At 36.9% G+C, this 24,622-nt stretch overlaps 1 protein-coding gene and 1 long non-coding RNA gene across 2 annotated transcripts in view; both read right to left on the bottom strand.

Moving 5' to 3' along the window:
* LOC115922724 overlaps positions 1-7,405 on the bottom strand; it is a 52,721-nt gene extending 45,316 nt beyond the window's left edge. The window contains exon 1 of the long non-coding RNA XR_004063579.1: positions 7,218-7,405. This is a non-coding gene — a long non-coding RNA (uncharacterized LOC115922724). The remainder of the gene's footprint in view (positions 1-7,217) is intronic.
* A 4,040-nt stretch (positions 7,406-11,445) lies between these two features.
* Positions 11,446-21,233, bottom strand: LOC100888307. Its single transcript, XM_003725504.3, has 7 exons — positions 20,691-21,233; positions 18,345-18,409; positions 17,442-17,543; positions 16,049-16,095; positions 15,332-15,401; positions 12,804-13,038; positions 11,446-11,961 (listed from the first exon to the last, which is right to left on the bottom strand). Exons 1-7 carry the CDS (start codon positions 20,912-20,914, stop codon positions 11,745-11,747), a joined length of 960 nt encoding a protein of 319 aa, XP_003725552.2. The 5' UTR covers positions 20,915-21,233; the 3' UTR covers positions 11,446-11,744.
* Positions 21,234-24,622: the final 3,389 nt, after the last annotated feature.

Here is a 24,622-nt window from a genome sequence, read left to right as displayed (position 1 = left end):
ATGATAGATGACTTCAAAATCGGTTCAGCGTGGATAAATTATCCCTTGGAAAAATGGCCAGCAGAGCAGTGCAGTGTGTTTGTAGCCGAGGCTATAGTTAACATAATTTGTATTTCACTGAATTGGCTTCAAAAGAGTTTTTTTCTCTAAAAAATACATAATTTGGATGTGTTTGTGTATGTGAATTGGGGGGGGGGGGGGGGGGGATGGGGGGAGGTACATGTAGGGGTGTAAGTCCTACAGTATAGATCGAGCCCAAATTCTGGTTGGACTAGTCGTATCTGGTATACCGGTAGGCTATTTGTAAGTTTACATGTCGATAGGTAAATTCACTGAGTAGTAGACACAATAGTATCAATTTGACATTGTAAGTTCATGTTTCTACATGTAATGATGAATAATTCTTTCAGGGCATAATTTTAACAGGATTACACTATTCCCCTAAAAAAATGTTTACATCAGAATTTATTGAAGTTGAACAGTGAGGTGAAGTAATAACATTGCACTACCAGTACTTCTTAATTGCAACAGTATCAAATATTCTGCAGTATCATCAAATTTTTATGTACTGTACATGTACATGTATTTTATTTCTGAATAATATGTTGTTACCATGACACCATTTTTTCTTGAAAACTTGTTTTCTTTTCTAACAGACTCTGTGTTGAAAGTAGGGTGTCACAACATAATGTCATCACCCTATTAAACCATAAAAACATTTGGAAAAGTACTTGTATAAACTAGAAATGGGGCAATTTTTGTCTCAACATCATCCTGTTATCTGTCCCACCCATAATGTCTTGCGCAGGAATCTTTTTGAATCCTCATTCATCCAATAGCCCCACCCATACTATTTAGTGCAGGAATATTAAATAATTTCATCTACATATATCTAGTATCAGTCATTCAGGTCTATAGTTCAGAATCATCTTCTTTAATACATGTATATACCAGTTCCACCCATTGGCCCGAATTCCCAAAGCAAGGTTTGAGCTCAAACCAGGTTTGTAAATAACAAAAGGAGGTTTGGCGGAACAAAAGGAGGTTTGAGCTCAAACCTTGGTCTGAGCTCAAACCTTGCTTTGTGAATTCGGGCCACTATCTTTTGTGCAGGAATCTTTATGAAAGAGATGTGAAGATGTTCTAACTTTATAGCATGCATGGATGCACTAAAAAGTTTGGGAATCTTCAGAAATGGTGCATTGATTGAGCCATGGCATGGGTAATGTGAGAGGGAAAATACTTTGAAGTACTTACAATGTACATGCACATGTCCAGTATGTAAAGGCCTTCATGCAGGGAAAAAAATTATATTTATTTTTCGGGGGCTACTTTTCAACCTTGCCTGCATGAAAATAACATTCTAAAATTTGTTTTGCATTGAATTCTATGCAAATTTTGGGGGGCTCTTTTCTGATTTCGGGGGCTCTTTTGGGCATTTCGGGGGCTATTTCACCCGGAGCCCCCGTGTATTTTTTCACTGCCTTCATGTACAATTGTACATGTATATGTTCAGTCAAACTTGGCTCAGTGGCCACCTCTCTTTAAAGGCCACCTGTCTACAGTGGCCATTTTCTCCGTTCCCCTTGGGTAGCCTCTATAGACAGGTTTGGCTGTACATGTCCATATGTAGGCTTTGAGCTACATTGTGTATTAAGTAAACAAATCAATATAACGAAGGCACTTATTTCTTGACAGACGAACAGACTATTCCAAACACAAAGCTAAATGTTAAACACATAATTCCTACCCCAAAACCACAACCTTGACACATGGGAAAATGGTATAAAGAAACAGATAGGCACCTGGGAAAGAAAAATTGATTGATGTAAACAAGGAAAGTCAAGATAGGGAGAGAGAGAGAGAGAGAGAGAGAGAAATGAGGTGATATACATGTACATGTATGTAGAAGGTGATAAAAGAGAAAGAAAGTTCCATCATTAAAATGTGGGAAATGAAATCTGGTTATAGCCCTGGTGTTATTATGAACTTGCATGATGCCCGGGGACAAAACTAAATTGGATCGCAGTAAATCCCGTTCCCGAGTTTATAATGCAAGACAGCCAGCGCCCAGCAAACCGGGTCACAGAAGGGAGGGTGGGAGTTTGAAAAGAACTCATGGGGTAATACCGTTGACCCATGGGGGACGAGTGAATAGGGGCATGAGCCATGTCGTACAACACACTGCTTCTTCCGACCCTACCGATTTCATGTTTGCTGAAATGTCTGTTTTCGTAAGGCTAAATGAGGTTGGTGGAATGAAAGGGAATTGGGACGCTTTACACGTGTAGTTATTGCAGGAGGCATTAAAATTCTTATTCAACCTTTTTCCCTGTGCATTCTCAGTCTCCCCCAAATCCTTAAAGGGTTTTGTCTGTTCATTTTGGCATGAGTATAGCCTACAAGTAAAATGTATAATGTAGGTTCTTACTTGTAGTTCATATACATTATGTACACTTGAATTGCCTACATGTAAATGTACAGCTTTGCCTCTATCGTTTGGTTTTATCCTGTATATATATGTTTTAATAAATAAAAAATAAAAAAATACATGTACACTGTACAGTGTACATGTACATGTACTTCTGGTCTGTGCATGTCTCCCCTTTCCTCTCCTATGAGAAAATGTTGGCATTTGGGCTTTTACAGTCATCTACATGTACAATGTAGGTCATTTTAAATTTGGGTGAAAAACAGCGTTTTGGATTGATAGTTTGATGGTTTATTTTACCTGACTGCTAAGAAAGCATACATGTGTGTGTGCTTGCAAGTTAGCAACCAGAGGACTTTACAGTACGTCTTTAAATCCGCTCTAAGGGACTTGGTGATAAATAAATGCCTCACCAAAGTGAATTAGCGAATCCACTTGATTTTGAACCCTGGTCCTCCCAGTTATGAGACTACTTCTTTCGACTACCACTGAGCCATCTTGCCTCACCTCGAATATTATCATGAGCAGATGTTTAATATGTTCACTGCACATGTATTTCAAGTACATGTACAGGCCACAATGTGATAAATCTACTTCTAAACCAACACAAACCTACATGTAAAGTGTACACCGAATTGCAGTGAAACACACAGAATCCCCAGAGTACATGTATCATTCCAATCCTGCAATTTACGCCTAAAAATCTGATTTATTAATTCAGATTCATCCATTCATGGTATTCCATTCCACCGCACCCGTGACCTGGGCACCCGTCTGCATGATTGTCCCCCTACAGGCTGGCTAGTCGTCGCTTGTCCATCTATCATCCATGTGAACTTGGCGCATGCCCTGGGGCTACGCCATCTGATTGATGAAGGGGATGTCGGGAGAATAGCACTAGCTATGTAGAAACAGTGGAGCCCCCATTCCGTTGAAAGAACCAGGATTTACTGGTGCTAGAAATATTGTATCGAGTGAACGCTGCTCAACTGGACAGCACTTTTCAGTACATGTAATATGAGTGTGCACTTGCTGAGATAACTGCTCAACTATACTTTTTGTGCTTGACCAAAGCCTGTGTAAAGCCGATATTAAACATACACCTGTACATGTACATGTACATGTATGGAATAAGCTGATCCCCCTCCCCCAAAATGAAATGAATACTAGTGACTTTTGTATTTAATTGCATATTCTTACAATGTCTTGTGTGTAGACCCGTTTTGAAATTTGAATACATCATAAATGTTCTTCTTATATATTTTCCATAAATGTTCTTCCTGTGTGGATTATGCCTGTGACATACACCTGTACAGTAAGTACAGTATCATCTATTGAGATACAGAAGATGTGAAGTCTGTGTTTACAGTACATGTACAATTTAAAAGTTGCTAAAATTTCAATTTCTTGATCTTTTTAATACACACATTCTCAATCTCATTGTAATTCTACTTTTGTATATTGCAAATCTAGTTTATTTTCAATTATCCGTAAACAACTGTCATAATTCAGCCATCTGGCTACAAAGATAAAAAGTTACAAACTTTTAATAAATCCTGAAATTTGAAAAGAAATAATGACACCCCTTATCACTCTCAGCACACCATATATTTTGGAGCAAAGCATGAAGAAATAGATAGTCAGGTTTTCCCATTAGATGGCTCATATGGCAACTTTCCCCCCAAGAGGCCTATTATGGCTGCAAAATATTTTCTGGGGGTGATATGTTTTTGTATTTTGTCCACTCAATGGAGGACCTCACAAGATGATAAAGACTGAGTAAACCATCTGCACCGTTTCACATTATTTGAAAGATTATGAAGAAATGTTAGCAAACCTGCTGTAGTTTCTCTTTGGTTGAGAATATTGGCACATGGAACTCAAGCTTTAATAGTACATTCATAAATTATGGTCTATGGTACATGTACTGTTATTCTAGATACAAACATTCTGAGTATGTTAATTGTTAGTACTGTACACATCTGTACACTGTATGTACGGCTTACATGTATTTACATACTTGCTGTCAATTATTATTCCAAGTTTCAATAGAAAATGTGCTTAATAAATACTTTTCAACCACTTTTCTTTAGCTTGTTTTGCACTTGTAAGCTTTTAGTGATGTTACAGAAAAATACTTCTTGTTTTTAAGTACACCCCTGTATGTATCATATGTACTTATTAAGTTACTACATGTACATGTACACTGTATGGCTATTATAATGCTCTTTTTTGTTTTTGGTGTTATTGTTGTTGTTTGCTGCATACATACATGTAAATTTAATTCCTAGCAAACAAATCTGAGAACCTGTAGTCCACATACATAGGAATGACTAAAAGTACTGACTAAAAATACATTGTAGGTCTATGGGGAGGGGGGAGAGGAGAGTGGATATCCATGCATGTACTTTACATGTACAGTATTCAGGAGAGCCTATGAATTAGAGGGAGAGGGAAAAAGAGAGAGAGAGAGAGAGAGAGAGAGAGAGAGAGAAAGGAAAAAGGGGGAGGGGAGACAAGAAAGACATAAAGAAAGAGAGAAAACCTGCAGAGCACAGATAGGCACAGTGGCTGGCTGGCTGCGCTGGGACCCAAACAATACCAACAAAAGCAAGGGGTCAGTCGGGGTCGCTCGACCCTGCATAGGGTACATGTGAAAGTCAAGTTTGCCTGTTAGTCCCTCCCGGCAAACTCCGCTCTTTTAAGCCCAGTTTTCTCTCTTCCAAAACCTGAATGTGTAATACATTTTGACTCTTGAATCTTAAAGGAACTCAAGAATCCTAATAACAGTCCCCCAATGTAGGGAATGAGCTCTGCAGGAGTCAGGGCTTGGGCAAAGTAAGATTGATTCCTGTCTCGGCTTTTTAAGATCATGAGCGGAAGGACCTTCCATGTTATTTAATATAAAATATTTGATGTTTTTCTATTAAAGATGCCTGCAACTTATGAAAATTATATACATGTACATGTACACCACTATAGGGTCACTTACAACTTTTACAAGACAAATTTTCATAGAGAATTCAACATGTTTGTTTGACACTAAAAAAATGGCAACTATTTCTGAACCATTGCAGTCTTTGTAATTCCCATAAAAAGAAAATTAAAATCTAAAGAGCAATTTTAAACAACATGTTTGTACATCAAACAGCATACTAAAGGAGGCAGGGGCGAAAGGGATGCGGGCGGTATCACCCCTATTGGGTAAATTGTTTCATGTGCACTGAATAAAAAGAAAACAGACTCCGAAAACGTATCCATGATGTCTGCAGGAAACTTGAGGGGCAAAATTATACAGATGGGACTCAGTGTGCATGTAGCCTCCCTGTTCTGCTGGTTAGAAGTTTAGAACAACTCTGAACTCTCTAGATTTCCTAATTTTTTCTTTCCTTCTATTTTCTTTCAAATTCATTTGGTAGATCAACTACATGTACATTTGAATAAATTTGCGTTTTCACCATTTGATACTTACATGTATGTGTACATACCAAATTATTAATACCGGTAATAGTAATCTTGAATTTCCAATGTGCCTTGGTACACTTAACTTATCGCAATTATCGTACGGTGAGTATTAAATTGGCATAGTGAAAACACCTACATGTACATGTATTTTCATTTCCGACACAACCAACATTGTAAACTCTCATGAGAGGTCAGCAATTTTGTAATGTAAATTGCATGTCAGCTCATCATCATCAGGAACATGTGGAACAGTGGAAGGTTAAGCAAATTGCAATTAGTCACTCCACTCCAGTATCAAAATTTCACCTTTTGGGGGTTAAATTCTTGACAGATTTCCCAGAACTTTGTATGAGTAAAAAAGAAGAGTCTACGTGTACTAGCAAACTCTGAAAGGTAATTTGCAAAGTTTGTTGGGTGCAGGAATGGGTGATTATCAATAAATAACTAAGGTTTTGATTACACCACTCTTCAGTTTCACACAGGGGTATGGGTGCTTTTTAGGGCTACAACTGATGAGTTTTCCATCAGATTTCTTTCAAATGTATGAAATATTGATTTCCTTGCAGTTTTGCCCTACCGAATACCGATAGATGTTTGATCAAATTTAAGAAGCTCTTTACTACATGAATGTTTAATATGTATATTCTTCAACAAAATGAATAATGCATATGAACGAAAGTAGAGTTTACAGTCATAAAAAAAAAATTAAATTCCCAACAAGGGCAACGACTCAAACATTGTCAAAAACAATTTCAATTTCAGGGTCTAGATCCAAGTACAATAAAACTTTACAAATATATCTACAAGTCAATGTAAACTTATAATCATACCCCACTAACTGTAACACAATGATCAATACCTTTATTTAACTGCAAAAACTTTATGAAAATCAATAAATTCTGCAAAAGAAAACAAAAGGAGTCAGCTCAGCCCCCCCCCCCCTTTTTTTTCTTCCAAATGTGATCACTAAACATTTTCAATGATTTGTCAATACAGATCTGGTGAGACAAGATCCATTCCAAGGCAAAAAAAAAACACCAAAACTTGCATAAGCTGACTAAAGAAATTGGTAAATTTGGTAACATTAAATACATAGGTCGAAGGACGGTAAAAATTACTCATGCGTGTCCGTTCAAACCTCCACATTGCATTGCCAACGACGGCCAACACACTTGGCACAAGGTATCAACAGCACAACAGCAACGTACGGGGCAGGTCAGGCGTGCGACAGGACCATAATCTGCGTCAGCTACCCGCTGTGTTATCGTTACTTTCACCTTGCTTTCTTGACATTGTCACAAGAAAAATACGAGTCACTTACCTAAACTTAGCCTTTGTATTTCCAGGTCCCAACTAGAAAGCAATAACTTGGGATTCAGAATGATAAACACGCAAAATCAACCAGATCGCTATACAATCCACATCCAGATTTCACTACATTCCGTTAACGTGTTTACGATGCGATCGAAATTCGTGTGTGTACATTGTACAGGTACTAGCTAGCTAGCTACGTACGTATACACAATTTCTTATATTACGTGTCCAACGAAGCGAAGATAACATTTATGAATGGGGGCCCCTAAAAGCGAGAAGAGATGGCGCTATACTCCTACATGCTATCTACAACATAAGAATAATTTTGTCTTTTGTTTTTGTTTTGACAATTGCCTTATAAAGTGGCCCATTCAGCTTTAGACTGAGCCAGTGCCCCCCCGGCCCAACCGTCACCACCTCCTCTGCATCCTCCCCTCCTCCTCCACTGATGCCACTACTACTACCACCACCACCACCCGGCATGCACCCCTACTACCACTATCACTACCACTACCACCACCAACACCCCATCAGCATTAATAGCCCGGCCCATCCTATCCTTGTGGTATCATCACCATCACCGACAGTTCTCCTCCTCCTTTTCCTTCATTTCCTTCTTCTCCTTTTCCTCCTCTTCAGACACCACTACCAATCAACCACCATAAGCGTCGATGCAATGCCAATGCCGTGGCGGATCCAGGGGGGGGGGGGGGGGGGGGGCGGGGGGCCCGGGCCCTCCCCCCCCCCCCTTGAGAAAAAAATCATGTAAAATCACGTGATTTTTACCTTTTTGGGCCCCCCCCCCCCCCCTGGCGCTCAAGGGGGGGGGGGGGGTGCAAATTGAATTTTTTTTTTGAGGATCAAAAAACAAAAAAATGTGCTCACTACCCCCCCCCCCCCCCCCCCCCCAATACAAATATTTTTTAAAGAGATAATTATCCTAGGAAGATATTGAACATCCTAGTATCCAAATGCCCTATCAATGACCAAGCTTCAAACTCTCCATGCTCGCCGAGATATCTGTCTCAAGTTTACAAAGAAAGCACTCAAATTTGACGGATCAAACTGGTACGAACTGCACGTTTGCAACGGAAAAACACACGGCCAAGTATTTGTATAGAAACAAAGTAAAAAACAGAACATTACAGAAAAAGCCCAACCCCGTATTTCACCAGGCAACTGAACAATGCATAACAAGCCATAACTTCCTTTGGTTCCTGCCTGATTTCATAACACTTATTCAAATTATATGCCTGCTCTTGCTCTAGTGGTACTGCACTAATGTCAATATATAAATATAAGTTCAAGTAATCCCCATTTTTATGAATCAATATAGAAAAGTCTGTGTTTTAATTGGCTAACTGGTGCATTCTCTCTTAGTTACGCACGTTCCCATGTCTTATTTCCCTACAGATTTTAAGTTTTTGCGCGTACATTCTGTTATGATCTTAGTCATGTATATTTGAGAAATTCCAATGTTTTTTTTTCTGTATAGGAAACTTTGAAATTTACTCTGATATTTTCTATAAATAAATAACTTCCTTTGTTACTACACATCTAATTGCTTTTCCTTCATCGTCTTACCTTCATCTGATTCTTCTTCTCCATGTCTTCCCAGTTCCATCTGTTCCATTCTTCTCATTACCCCCCCCCCCCCTCTCTCTCTCTTTCTCTCTCTCTCCCCCTCTTCTGCATTTCTTCCTTCTTCTTTTTTCTCTAATTTCACCCCCTCTCTCTCACTCTCTCTCTCTCTCTTTCAATATCTCTTTTCCCTTATAATCTCACTCTCTCCCTCTCCCTCTCCCTGTCGCTCTTTCTCTCTCACTCTTTAGACTGTTCTATCCATGACACTTGCTCTTTCTGTCAATATTTCTTAAATATGTTTCTACGATAAATCCTCATATATTGTTTTTGACTGTGTTGAATTACATTATCGAGCAGCATTATGAAAAGGCATATACTTCACAGTATATTATAGTTTGAAATCAAACATGGATGCTTTAATGTTTTTTTTCCCCAAGTCGTAATATCGTAGTAAGAAGAACTATTCTTCTCAAAGGTGTAAACAGGTTCCATCGCACAAATCTTCAGTATTTACTTGCCATAAACTCAATTAATCATCCTCATTTTCTATTTGAAATATGAATATTTCTCACTTAACAATAATCATAAAATAATATAATAATGACGAATTTATACTATTTGTAACTGCAATCTCTTGCAGGACCTGGTATGAAATATGTAATACGTTGTAATCTATTTTAATGTGTATTATTTGTACTTGTCTGTTTCTAAGTTTTGTTGAAATGTTTTTTTAATCTGAGCTTGTAAAACTTGAAATGTAATTCAGCTCTCGGGCTACCACTTTGCAGTTGCTTTAATAAACTATTCTACTACATTAATACTACAACTACTACATAAACATTTTTTTTTAAATACCGAAAAAAAAAAAATAACATCAGATATAACAATATTCAAACAAAAAGGAAGAACCAAACAACCTTTGTCTCCACTATGAACTTTTAATTTTATATTTTATTTCAATCAAGCTTCATACAAAAATGAATGTAACATTAATTTCAAAGATTTTTCTAACAATATAAACAAGAGTGTTTTTACATATCGTGTTACAGTATCGTTAATATTAAGAACATTGTTAATAAATTCCGAAACATTTTAACTATGTGTGTGGACTATTTAGAATTATATATTTGTTTACAAGATAATTTGAAATATATGTCTTCAAATGTATATACATACACATAGGCTACATACACCTATTTTGAAGCAAAGTAGTATAAATAAAGTCACAAAATATCAAACAGAACATTGAATCATTCAATCCTAAATAAACAATACAAACAAAAAATGAGTATCAAAAAATACAAAATACAATATCTATTATTTAAATCCTCGTAATATTTACAGTATTATTCATTATCCTTGTTTCAACTAATTTTTGTTTTTGTCAATATGAAATATGAAAATGAAAATAGCTTCATAAAGTGATGCAATGAATGTACTTGGAAACCAGCTGCCAGTAAATTTCCGTAGATGTTAACTTATACTAACAAATGATTATATGCATTTTACCGTGAAAATACTTCGAATTAAGCATTTAAGATTAAAGTGATTATAATGATAACTTTAATCTACAATACTGTAAGACTATATATTAGCACACATAATATTATATCTAATGCTGTAAGATCGAGCACACCATAAAATGCTGTTAAATATATTCCTGATGGTAATAATTTACCCTGTTGTTTACAACAGTAAAATTAATATTAAGTTTCTGTCATGTAATAGACAAGACGGTTATGTACTTCTATTTTTCTTCAAATGGATGCAAAATAACATAAATAAATAAATGAAACTGCATTTGAATACAACAACTGTATTAAATTGAAATGATTCTGTATCAAAAGTAACATAACGATCAACAGAGACAAAATGTAATCATTACCTTCCCCTTAACTGTGCAAATTATGTAAAGTTTATGTTACAAGATGGGTCTTATAGAATTTCCCTATGAAATGAGAAAAAAGGTGCCACATATCGTTTATAAACGTAGCCCTACAAATGTATATACAGATTTAGTTGGGTTGTTTTACCCGACTCCTAAAAAAGCGTGTACAGACCAGTAAGCAACCAAATTAATGCATTAAGTTACCCAAAAGCGTTAGCGCATTGATTTGGTTTCGAACCTGGGTCCTTCCGGTAACGAGGCTACTGATATTAATTCGCACCCCATTTTGTAAATAAATATCACTCAAAAACATACCATAATATCTTGATCCTCTCGGAATAATATGCAAAATATATTATACTGGTCGAAAACGTCATTGTCCACTCATTAGAGAGGGAGAGGGTCAAAACTTCCCCCAATACTGATTTAAAAGTGTTGTTATGTTTATGTTTTATTTAATCACTTGTAATGTTTCTTAATACATTTTATTTCTTAAGTTCAAATTAATGTGTCTACTTGACTTCATCAATCCTTAAAAAAAAAAAGTATTATTAGAATAGAAGGAACATAGAGTTACCTTATGCATGTATCATAGTTTGCCAATAGATGGCGACATTTAACTTTATTTATTGGTGTATTCATTTTTTCAAAACTCAAGCCCGTTCCCCTTGAATTTGGCGGGCCCCCGCCCCCCCCCCCCCCCACTCCGGGGTCGGAATGACCGCATGCGTGTTACCAAAATGTCCGGTAAAGAGGTACTTTTCACGCACCAAAGTCCGGCTCGTACATACACAAAATTGACTTTACACACCGGGGGTGTTTGATACACTCTCAATATTTGTCCATAATAGGCCTCCCCTTCACATTACATGTTAATGCTATTACACATTTCTATATAGTGAGGTGAATAGTCTTTACATGTATTATAACTGCATGCATTCATGATGATTAAAACAATGTGTATAAAGTGCTCTGTCGAGTGTATAAGACGGACAATAAATATAAATAAGCCAAAACCGAAAGTAAATAGAAAAATAAAACACTTGTATGTTTAAGTTTCTTCTAGATGAAACAATTTTCCTTCAAAGATTTGCCTCTAGCATCTTTCTTTATCATGAAGGCGCCGAAGAAGGTATTCTCTGCCAATCGGGCATACTCGATTTTACTCGTCTGGCCGAGGTCGGGCCGAACTGCCAGGTAGTCTCCGGCCGCGAGATATACGACCCCTCCGGTGTAACTCGAATCTTTCTTGGTGTGGCTGAGGTCCGTTTCCGGTCGGCTGTATAATGATAAGGAGATATGAAAAATATTTCAATATATTAATGACAGTCAACGAATATACCTTTATAGTAGGCCTGGGACAAGAAATGCTGGTGGTTCTACAACATGGGATTTTTATTATAAGATGAATATTGAATTGGTAAAATACCCGTAATCGCTATTATGCTGCTCCTTCAATAGGGGATCGTCATGATCTTGTCAGGCGAATCAGAAATGTTTCTAGAAGTGTGATGCCGACCGTCAAGCCTTACACACATACAAAAGGCCTAACTAGGGGCGGTGGAACATTTTCAAAAATACCATTTCCTCCTACCTGATCCTGATGGAATTTCATAAATGATAAATGATGTGGTAGCATAATTATAGCAACAGATAAACCTGATGAACTTTTTAGTTGCGAGGGAGTGAATCGAGCAAGCACTTTGTTTATACTAATAGTCGGTATTATGATAATAATGAGGTGCATTTTTGAACGCGCATTACATTATGTTTCTAAACGCCAAAGTTGTTTAGGATTTCCCCCTTCCCCTAAAAATCAAAACTTTACTTACACGATAGCAACGACTTTCGAAAAGACAACCAACGGGCCGTTTCAATGCCATTTTGTATATCCCATAGAACCAAGATTCGGATTACGTGTTACGTCATGGTAATGTACACACAATTAAAAAAGGTGATAGTGAAAGACGATGTCTTTTGAATAGCGTTCGTTTGATATTTTGAAAGTCTTTTCTATCGTTTTAATTATACAATATATTTAGTTGTTCCATCTTTACTTGAACATTTTGACGGGCCGCACACCGCCCCCCCCCCCCTCAATGTAAAAAGAGGAATGCTTACGTTTGCTGGGTAAGGGAAGTGCCCATGAGGATGGTTGCCCCTTGGGTTGACCGACATCCCCAGGATACCATCTGATGACCAATGGTCCTGGTCAAGCTATCATTGAAGGTGATCTGGCTGTAGATGAAGTAGTAGCCGGCGACCTGCACAAAGAGAAACTGGTCTTGGACGAGCTCGAATCCGGCCGGTTCGACGAACGAATGATTTTTGTGGGCGGACCACTTGAACAGCTGACCTGGGGGTGTTAAAGGAGAAGAAGAAGAACTTGAAGGAGAGACTGAAAGATGATCTTAAAGGTTAAAAGCTGATCTGGGTTTCAAAGCGAAGGACAGGTTAAAGATGAAGAGAATGAAAGATGATTCTCTATTAAAGCCCATCTGCACGTTTGGCCAGGAGGGATTAAACCTCCCTGCATGGTCACTGGCAAGTCGGGTTATTTCATGAAATCAGCTCTCAATTAACATAAGAAAAAGGGGATCATGGTGGAACAACGGGTACCGCTTAGGAATTGTTGGCAATATAGAGGGCGCAAGTAGATACAAGTAGTACAGTCCTGCTTTAAAGGTAGAAAGCTGACCGGGGATCGACATTAAGAAGAAGAGGATGCGCAAGAGAATGAAACTTGTTCTGAAGATGAAAAGCTGATCTCGGATTCAAAACGAAGGGAAGGCGGAACATGAAGAATGAAAGATGATCCTTAGGATTAAATAAGGTAAATTTTGCAAAATCAAGATGTAAATTATTGCTTGATTTTTATCGTAAGCGTATTCCACAGATGCTAACTTTTCTTGTTCCACAATTAACTGTAATTTCTATATTTTTATAGTGAGCGGATCGAGCAATCATGCAGTAAGAAAGATCAAAAGGAAGGATATAGAGAAGGAGAGAGAAAGAGATTGGAAATGGGGAAGAGGAAAAAGGAAGAAAGAAAGGGAGAGAGAGAGAGAGAGAGAGAGAGGGGGGGGGGGGAGCGATGGGGGCAGAACAAATAAACCTATAGGCTATCTCTAGCATTATCGAAGGGAAGTCGCTGTGTGGGTCGGCGAGGGGGGGGGGGGGATATATTCATATTCATATCTCCATTATACCATCACCAAAGAGGGGGGGGGGGGGGTTGCTGAGGGTCTAAACGAACTTTTATTTATTAATTTTCTAAGATTAAGAAGAAACCACCACCACCACAATCTCCACCTAATGCTTCAACCATTTTTCTTTTTGGAAAGAAGGGCAAAATTAATATTTGAGATGCCCTTACCTGCTGTACCATTTCCTAGGCATAATAAAAAGATGAACAAACAAAACGGACAAAAAGATAATGAAAACAATGGAACAACAAAAAAAAACACCTTAAAACAAAAATGGTTTACAAGGGGTGTTTGTTTCAACTTTTTTAAAATAATTTTCATTCAATAGACGTAAAATCGTTTTGGTATAACTAGACCATTTTTAACGTCATGTAACAACTATAACGGAATATTAAAAAAAAAAGACACTCTTGTAACTATGTAAGAGCATGGACATAAAAACTCAGTTTATAAGTACGTGATAAGAGTTTTATATTCTAGTTGAGTGACGTAAATCGTGTCCATGTGTATTGGTAAGATACTTAGAATTATAAATATGAACAATATGAATACGATTATTATGACATGATTATGGCAGAGGATGAAAGCACAACAAAAGTAGGCCTACAACTCTTAAAGATAAAGACCAGTTATAGTCATGTGATTGCATTGTGAAAGAAACGTTGTGGAATCGATTAGAAAAGGTTGATCATCTAGCATATAAGTATTGGTGTGTACTGCAAGGTTCTGGAATCATCAAAATGATAAGAAATTTAGCCCAGTCTTTGTAAAGTTACAAGCACTGTACACATAAAGATGTATATGGGACTACGCGACACGTGCGTTATATCTATCAGGTCCAAATAGATATAATAATGTACCAAATATATTAATTAGTAGGTGGTTTCTCGGCAAAATTTGTATGATCACGTATTAGTCAAAACATATTCTTTCACATGATTGGTAATAAGAGCTGCCATTTCATATTTTGAGAGGGGGGCGTTTCTAAAACTGGTCTTTACCTTTAAAGATAACGCATTCATGGATTTGAGAAGACCTCTGATGGATTAACTTAGTGGTGATAATGGCTGCGTGAAATGTAGTGGTGACAAATTAAAGCCATACTGTACTAGATGCACTACCACAAAATCCCCTCTATATGATAGCGCCATCTCAGGTCAGCTGTAGCAGTATAGTCCCTAAATTCGCTGCTTCCACCCAAAGAACTCTAAAATACGTATTTTAGAGTTCTGTGCTTCCACCGAACTGAAAATACGTAGTTTCAGTTCAGGGTTTGGGTTTCACACTGATGGCAAATTGACCACGAGATGACGCTATGCAATAAACAGTACGCTGGGGCAGAAAGTTCATCAGTCAAGTATCGCTTTTAAAAATAGTGTCAATTCACAAAAAGGCGAGAGAAGTTAAAGATGCAGGGAAAGAAATATATAAAAAGAAAATTACCTTCGCGGAGAGTTGTGTTGCCTTCCGCAGGGCGGAGATGAGCGGAGAAACGATCGCTGTCGCTGTGAATCTGGTGATAAGACAAAATAATTGATTTAAAATAATTATTAAAACAAATTTTAATTATACTTTTAACACCTTCAGCCCCGTTTCTCTACGAATAATCGAATATACTCCTCACATTAGTTCATCCACTACATAAACCACAGGCCATATCCCCATTTCTTTTTTTCTTTACATCTTTACACAATATACATGTTTATTAATGTTTTCAAATTTATGCAGTTCCATCTCTATCTCCGGGTTACCAGCTGTTTCATTCAGCTGCTATTAATCATAACGTATTTATGGATGGAATCCACGTTGTAAACTCTAGTTTACAGTTATAGTTCTTGTTGTGTCGGATAAGAATCTGGAAAGCTTTTGAGTTGCCAATAGAAACTTTTGTTCAAGAAGTATGTATGCAATTAGTAAACAACTCCGGTTTGACTCCAAAGATGTCCAATTTGAGCATTTAAACAAAATTAAATACACAACAACTTTTTATCATTGAATGCGCCGTGCATAAATAAATATAAAATAAAGATATGCAATTTTCACGAGCAGACATCTACTGTTTATTATAGAGACCTTTAAAAATATGGCTCCGATCTTGCAATTTTCTTTGCCAAAATAGTCTAGTCTTCCGTTTTGTTTTTACAATTATAATATTCTTACCTGAGGATCTATTGCATTGGCGGAAGCAGCAGCACCAGAAGCATCTTCTGTAAATAATAATAATAATTTAAAAAAAAATTATAAATAAAATTGATCTTTAATTAATCGCATAACCAGAAATAAAATTGATCTTTAACGTAGAATGGGTGTATCAAATACAATATATTCGTATTAACAAGAGGAAGAAACTCTATACATAAACAAAATTAATGTAAGTTTTTTTTTTAGAATAGTTTATACAAAAGCGATTTCACAATAATCGCCTAACCAGAAATAAAGTTGATCTTTAACGTGGAATGGGTGTATCAATTACAATATATTCGTCTTCACAATATGAAGACAATATAAACCTAAACAAATATATGGGATTTTTTAGAAGAGTTTATGGTCTTCTATCAGTTATATAAAAGTGATTTCTAATTATACATCCTTGGACGCGGAAATGCCATCACGACCGTGAAGTTTGGATTTCCTGAACAATCTCTGATTTCATTCGAACGGTTTGGGAAAGACCCCTGTAAGCAGTGTTGCCTCACTTCCTTGTTGATAAATATACAATTTTTAGGCTGCTACAAAGTTTATTTTTCTTTAAAAAAATGGAGTAATCGTCGAATGACTGGTAAAAATGTGTTGTTTTGTAATAGATTCTCATGAAATTCCCAAATCACATCGACAGCAGACCGACAATCGTAAAGACTCTTGAGGAAAATCAACCTTAAGTAATTCCAAAAGATCTGCGTGTCACCTTTTAAAATATACGAACAGCGGAATGACATATATTTTGTATTGCATAGTCCGCTTAAAGGTAAAGACCAGTATTGGAAACGCTCCAATTTTAAAAAATGAAGTGGAAGCTCTCATTACCAATCATGTGAAAGAATATGTTTTGACTAATACATGATGATAAAAAATTTGCCGGGAAACTCTCATGGTCTGTGAGAGATATAGGGTAGTCCCATATACATCTTTCTGTGTATAGTGCTTGTAACTTTACGAAGATTTGGCCAAATTTCTTATCATTTTGATGATTCCAGAACCTTGCAGATGCTAGATGCTAGATGAGCAACCTTTTCTGATCGATTCCACAACGTTTCTTTCACAATGCAATCGCATGACCATAACTGGTCTTTACCTTTAAGACTTCTTTCTGAGGCTTTACAATAACATATTGTAAATGCCCTAAAGTTTGATCTCTTGAAAGTCTTTGAGATTTTGTTTTACCGAGAACGGAAACAAATTTGTCGATTTTGGAGTTGGTTTGGTGGTGCATTCGGATGATTATTTTAGGTTTCGAAGATTCCCAGACTCTATCAAAAATTCTCTGAGAGAGAAGAACACATTTTGCCAACGCTACGCCCCTGTCTGAGATTCGAAGGGAATTTTTTTAGCTTACCACTACCCTGCTGTGTCCCGCTAGCGGATCTTCGAAGCCTCCTGTTGTGGTTGAAGTAAGGTAGAACAGTACAGTTGCATGGTCTGTTAGTTCGACGGTAAGCTGTATGAATACAAACACAATTTGATGAAGATTTACAAAGATTACTACTTGAAAATAGACAAAGATTGTTTAATGACTTTGAGAACATTTGAGAACATTGAGCAAACAAAACAATAACAATTAAGAAGAAACAACAACAAAGAAACAACAATGGAAAGATAAAGAAAACATCTTAATCAATTATTGAATCAGACGATTCACCATTTAATCATCAATCATTAAGTTACCAATCAATTAATCAATGAATGTTGTCTACCTATTATTGAATTAACTTTAAAACAATCATATGCAAAGTACTAACTATTAGATAAAGAAGACTATCAATAAAAATGTCATGAAACATTTAAGTTTTACACATACATGTACATCCAGATCATTCACCAATTAAGCCAGTTCGAAATGTGAAATACACGGAGACAAAAATACTGGATGCGTGGTCATGAAAGTTATGTAATCATTATTCATTTATGCACACTCAGTGCACTCCATGGTACACAGGTGGAAATATTCTTTTAAAAGGGGGAAACAAAGGCTATATAAATTATGTAGCACCTCCATCGCTGTAGGAGTGATTGTTTCAAAATGTACAAAGTGGGACCTCTTCATGTTTTGAAGATCTGTGGATATTCGGGGGTCATTTGAGACATGTGCTAACCGTGAACTGGTCTTTAACTTTCCCACTCACTCTTTCCGTCAGTCAAGCAGACAGACACTCGTTCACGCGTTTGATATAATTAATATATTTATCTATAAATCGATAAATGATTCGACTGCTTGATCAACCTGTCAAGAAATACATACCATCATCCCGCAACACATCGAAACGCCTGGCTAGAGAGTCTACTTCTTGTTTCAGCACTGCGATTCTGAATAATGAGAATAGAGTAAAGTGAAGCCATATGAGATTATTTTAAACAACGTTGTGAAAGCAAAACAAACCGAACAATAACAACAACATCTTGATGACTATACGATTTCACATCTTCACATGGTCGTACATCTGACATTGTTCACCAATGCGGCTAAGATTGTGAGAAAAACAACCTCGAAATATTAAAGAAAAACGTGATGAAGGAAAATCTATTTTTTTTTACAATTTTATATATCAGGAATGTTATGCGTACTGCGGTAAGATTAGAATCTGAATCATTACCTTGTATTTGAAAGTTTTAATAGAATAAAAGTGGTAAAAATGAAAATGATAATACAAACAATTTCCTGAGTAGTCAGTCAAAACACCCACTCTCGAAATACCGGAAATAAATCACATAAAAACCCCAAAAAGGGAAAAATTTTAATTACTATGAAATCAAAGAGGAAAGTGCGGTCACAAAATGTCCAGATTAGATATTGAAACAATTTGTAATTTAATTCATACATTGAAGAGCAAATGTTTTCATTTTGTATATAAGTTATTACGTAGCTATGATTGAAGAAAATAGAAAACTCTTTAAGAACCTTTTGATACTTTGAAATATAATATAATAATGTAACATAATATAAGCATTCCCATTAGATTCGGATTCGTCGTCAAAAGAAAATCAGAGAATAAAAATCTTGCAACAGAACAATCAAACCATTAATCATATTAAATGTATTGGTAGAATGATGTATTTGAATTAAATATATTTATTTGTCACGATTGTTACTTCCTTCTTTTTAAAGTACTATCGCTTTCGATTATTACAGCAGGAAATGAATAGCGAAATGCACGTCAGAGCCAGGAACGGGTCTATTATTATGTAGGGGAGGGGGGGGGGGGGGGGGGGGGGTTATGGGCTCACGCCCCCAATTTATTTAAGCCTTCCCATCTTTTCTTGATTATAATTGATTTGAAGCCCCCCCCCCCTCCAAGTAATCTAGAACCATGAGAGCTCGGGGTTTATAATCGTATCAAAACCGATCTATGCTAATTAAATATTTATTAATGACTTGCAAGATTGAAATTAATTACCATATTTATCCAACGCACTTAAACTAACGCCCTCACTAATGAGGATAAATGGATATGATCAGAGGCGTAGCGTGGGGTCGAGCAGTTGAGGGTAATCGGCATTACGGGGCCGGGGCAGTCTTATTCCACGCACAATTATTTTTAAGAGAAATGTGTAGGGCATTGGTTATTGGGAGGATGTGGAAAGGGACCCTTTATCTTCCTTTTTTCCTTCCATTTTCCATTTGTGCCCCTCCCTTTCTATCTCATTTTGTTAAGTTTATTTTGTCTTTTTCGTTTAAAGGGGGGGGGGGTATGCCCCCAGACCGCCTGTATCTACTCCACTGGTTATGAATTACCTAATGAAACTGATAATAATTATTGTTTGAAGTTTTGGAACATGAACATGTGACTGTAATTTCATTCTGGATCGTATATCCTTAAGTAGATTGATTGTTTAACCAAGTAAAATAATATCAACCTCACAAAAGCTAGCTGGAAAACATCTTCAATAAAAACCACAACTCTCATTGGCACATATACCTGTGTTAAGCACATGGTGTCGGGCCTACTTACCTTTATTTCCTTATCTTTCTATGCCTATTACTAAGCCCCTATGCATTTACTACCAAAATCGTTTAACACAGGTTATTTACTTGTAGTCTTGAACATTTAGTGTAGTTGCTGTTGTATCCTGTGAGAATATGTTTTCTATCAATACCAGAACTGAAGCGTATCTTTAACTGGTTAAACAACTTAGTTGTTTTTTTTTTTTTTTTTTAGGTCTGATCATAATGCAATATATTACGTTTCCTCTCTGAGTTACAGCGAAAGTGAAGGTAGACCGAGAGTTTAACATCAGGGGACAACGATAAGAGATAGCAACTATAACCACCAACAAACGAGCAAACAAAACTAAATAAAGCAACAAATCACAGTCCAACGAAAAGGAAATACATCCACTCACTGATTTCATCCTCTCGCAATTGATCATGTTGATGGTAACATCAATAACATTTTTCATAATGCATTTCAAAGGCACTTAAAAAAACAAGGAAATTGGAATTTCAGCAAATTAATAATAATAATAGATTGTAATCAGCTATTATTGGTGTCTTCATTGTCAGGAACGATTTTATTTAGTTCACGGCACAGACACTACTAACAATTTTTAATTTTAAGTGACAATGCTATTCCAAAGAGAAACTTCTTACCGGTAGAACACGAAGGCGAAGGTGCAGACGGTGGCGATGAAGAGCAGAGTCTTGAAGAAGTCAACGCAGCTGAAGTTCCCCGACTCGCTTTTCGCTTTCGATCTCAGCATCGCCAGGCGTTGGACGTCGCTCATCTTCATTGGTTTATGGTTTTCGCTGACGTCGACGTGGCAATGGACGTCGGGATGGAGGAGCTGCTTATCATTCGACATGGTGATCGACATGGTCTCAAGAAGAAAGTTCGGTTAAAATGAAGTAAAGCTTAGATGACGCTCAAGGATGACTTTATAGATGCAATATTTCAGAAGTATGATCTTTCCCTCCCTTTCTTCCTCTCTGATAAATAACTGATTTAGATTTTAGCGCAAATGGTGAAGAAAATCAAAGACAAATGTTCATATATTATCAAGGAGCAGTAGACAAATATATCTCTTTCAAAAATACTTTTGTGTCAGATAGCTGGCGGTCACGACTGAAAATGATGTGAGCTGAGGAGTGGTATCCTTTTTATAGCGCTTGCTGGAGAAATATGACCTCGAGTCGAAAGAGAACTTGTGTAATATCGACGAATGGGAGAGGTGAAACTGATGTCAATTGCAAATTTTGTTTGGGGGGAATCCCCGAGATCGTAATGCGCACGTGCAGACAGACGATCAGTGAAAGTGAAGATTTACCAGCTAGTCTATAATATACAGACTCCTTTTAAAATTATCCTCTCATAGTTGGCAAGGTGTTGCCAGAGCTTGTTTCAACGTGCGGTCTATATAACACTCTAACAACTGAAATGTTAAATCACCATTTAAAAGGGCCGAGGAGTGACCACTCTTTCAAAATGGTAGATTAACACTTTGAACGTGCTGGATCCAACACTATAAAGGTTAAATCTAGCAGGTTGAAAGAAACAATCTGATATTTTGAAAGAGTGGTCACTCCTCGGCCCTTTTAAATTGATATCTAACATTTCAGTTTTTAGAGTGTAGCTGTTGGTCAATATTTGAAATAACAATACAGTTTCTCAAATTTACTTGCTGTTAGAAAAATGATGATTGAAAATAGAATATAGCTGAAAATAAAAAGTGTTGAAATAGGATTAAACAATTTTTCTTCTTCAAATAAAGTCTTCATCCAATTCTTCTCAAAGATAAAACTATAGGCCCTACAACTTATAAGCAAATGTATAACATGGTGGATTTGGGTGCAAGTAATTTATTGCAAGAATGCGAAAAGACCCATATTAATTTTGAAATGTCTCGTTGCATTGGTTAAACAGAGTCAGCTTTATAGGCTAGTGTCTTGGCAAAATTTTACTTTATTTTTTCTACAAATCTAACATGTATGCACAGCTATAGTATTATTAAAAACTGTCTGTGATAAAAGACTACTCCCACCTTTTCAACTTCACAAGCTTTGCTGACGTCCATCGGCAAATGGCGAATGAAACTCGCAATCTCACCGGCTGTTATTTATCTCACGCCCAATATTTGCTAATTTTGCAAACCCTGGCATATCACTGCGCCAAAACCATCGATTGAACCAGGGCCTATACGAATAAATATCGTCATGAAACAAAGATGACGTCACATATAAGACATTGCTGACGGTAGAGCAATCGTCAAGATACTACCTCTTTATTTTTGTAATCATTATCAAGTATTTTTACATCATTTTTGTAAAATTGTAATAAAGCGGCCTGCCTTATATAGATACTGTTAGATTGATATACAATCACCATCGAAAGTATCATTGTGTTAAACGAACGCAAGACAGTGTTAAATATTGCTTACGGGTTGGGAAACTAAGGTGGGGGGGGGGGGTGTAGGTTTTTCATAATTGATGATGATTATACGAGGAAGTTGAACAAGAGGTTAGGGGAACATCTGAAATGAGGTATTCTCCTCGTCACACGTTCTGTCTTTCTTCATTCCCCCTTTCCTTTCTCCCGTCTCTGCTCCTCTGTCTCTCAGGCTCAATAATTTATGAGCGTGTGTCTTACCCCCGCCCCCTCCTCTAGTTTGGACATATTCCACAGGAAGGAGTATAGCCCCCTAGCCCCCCATAGCTATGTAACTGCCCTGTGTTATGATTATCTTGGTTGTTTTAACCACAGAGAATGAGAGAGGGAGAGAGAGAGAGAGAGAGAGAGAGAGAGAGAGAGTAAGGATGAAACACAAAGAAACACACACCTACACACCCACCAGCACAAGCAAGCACTCAAACAGACAACCCCCCATATTGTCATGCCGCCTTGTTATTAAATCTATATCAATCAAGTAACTCGAGTATATGAAACAACTGTAGCTATTAATACAAAAATGGGTAATTGCGAATTGATAAACACGCCAATCGGAGGCGTAGCGTTTGTCCAGACATTAAGGGGCACCGGCATCGTGTGGGGGGGGGGGGGGGGTATATTTTTTGATAGAATGCAAGTCAACGAGGCTTGTGATTAGGGAAGGGTTAAGGAAGGGGTCTTGGTATCTTCTTTTCCGAATCATTTAACCTCTACCCCCCTCTCTCTCTTTCCTATCTCGTCTTTTTCTTTTATTTCCTGACCCGTTTTACTTCTTTCCTTTCCTTTCCATTTATTGCTTTTATTTCATTGCTTTTTCCTTTCCTTTTTTCTTTCATTTCCATTTCTTTACTTTCATTGTCTTTGTACTTCTTTCCTTTCCATTCCCTTCCTTACTCTTTTTACCGCCATCGATGGAGGGGGGGGGGGGGTGGTATCTTCTCCGTTCCCCCGCAGTAACGCCACATAGAAAGGAGTGAGAGGAAAGATTATCTGCCGTATATAAACTCAACAAACAGAACATGGACACCCTTTATTGTTAAAGAAAATCATAAAAAGCAATCATTATAAAACCTTCATATCATTAAAGGAAAAACAATACTCTACCATCATCAATTAAGATGAAGTTATTAACTTTCACTCTTGGATGGGTACTTTCATTTATCTGTTAGAAGGTCTGATTAAGAAAATGGCAAAAATAGAGCAAGTAGTCATTCAAATTTTTATGAACATGTGCAGTGTGCACTGTATTTCATCGATCTATATATTTATTTATTTGTCGTTTTATTTTGACAGGGTAGCCCTTTTAGTTATAAAAAACTGCTCGACCAAGGGGACCTGTATTAACATAATAAAAAACATATTTACAAAACATATAAACATACATAAGTTATAATGAGCACATTAACTGGACAATAACATTATAACGTTGAAATGAGAAATGAGGGGAAAATGTGAGGAAAAGGAATTGCAGTGTTTTTTTTTAATGAATCCAGTGAGTTTAATGATATGATATGTTTTCAAACATGAAAACACAAAATGAGAAACAATGAGGAGGATTGGGCTCTGGATGTCAACTGTAGTCTCGGGGACTGCATGGTTTTGACAAATAAGGTAATGATGCCTCTTCTTGCGTTATTCTCGTAATTGTTTTTTTCTTCCCATTGTTTTAATTTGTCTCTATGGCAATGATCATCAACATTTGAATTGCAAGATGCCCCATTTTTGCAATTTTCTTTCAGAGAATCATTTATTGTTAAATGGCTATGCTCATGCATTCATGCATAAGAGGTACGAATCCAGTTGCATATCATCTCAAAGAGAATTAATATGATTTGATTTGATTTGATTTATTTATTTCTGTTTGATTTTCTTTTTCTTTTGCATTTGTATAAATATATAACAAACAAACCATTGCAAATTTTACACATTTCAAAAGAATATAATGTCGAATAAAGTAAGGCTGGCTGTAACTAATCTTAATCGTGAAAAGTGTCCACTTTCTCTTTTTTGCTGAGCTGTAGTTTCATCACTTTCACCGCGGGAAGCGGGGAAGCCCCAGCGTCGGCGTAACGCACTAACGTCTGTGACCTTTCTGATGACGTATTTTGATCCCGGGGATTCCCCCTGAAATGCAGACCAC

The sequence above is a fragment of the Strongylocentrotus purpuratus genome, unplaced genomic scaffold, assembly GCF_000002235.5.
Source record: "Strongylocentrotus purpuratus isolate Spur 01 unplaced genomic scaffold, Spur_5.0 spur5_scaffold_12, whole genome shotgun sequence".
NCBI lineage: Eukaryota > Metazoa > Echinodermata > Echinoidea > Camarodonta > Strongylocentrotidae > Strongylocentrotus > Strongylocentrotus purpuratus.
This window is presented reverse-complemented; position numbering and strand designations above follow the sequence as displayed.

What these genes read in the sequence shown, in the direction of transcription:
- LOC100888307 (XM_003725504.3), bottom strand. Translation starts at nt 20,914, where the DNA reads ATGTCGATCACCATGTCGAATGATAAGCAGCTCCTCCATCCCGACGTC. An exon ending in TTCGCCTTCGTGTTCTACCG is followed by an intron (nt 18,410 to 20,690) that starts GTAAGAAGTTTC and finishes CTCATTATTCAG; the next exon opens with AATCGCAGTGCTGAAACAAG. An exon ending in CAACACAACTCTCCGCGAAG is followed by an intron (nt 13,039 to 15,331) that starts GTAATTTTCTTT and finishes TAACACCCCCAG; the next exon opens with GTCAGCTGTTCAAGTGGTCC.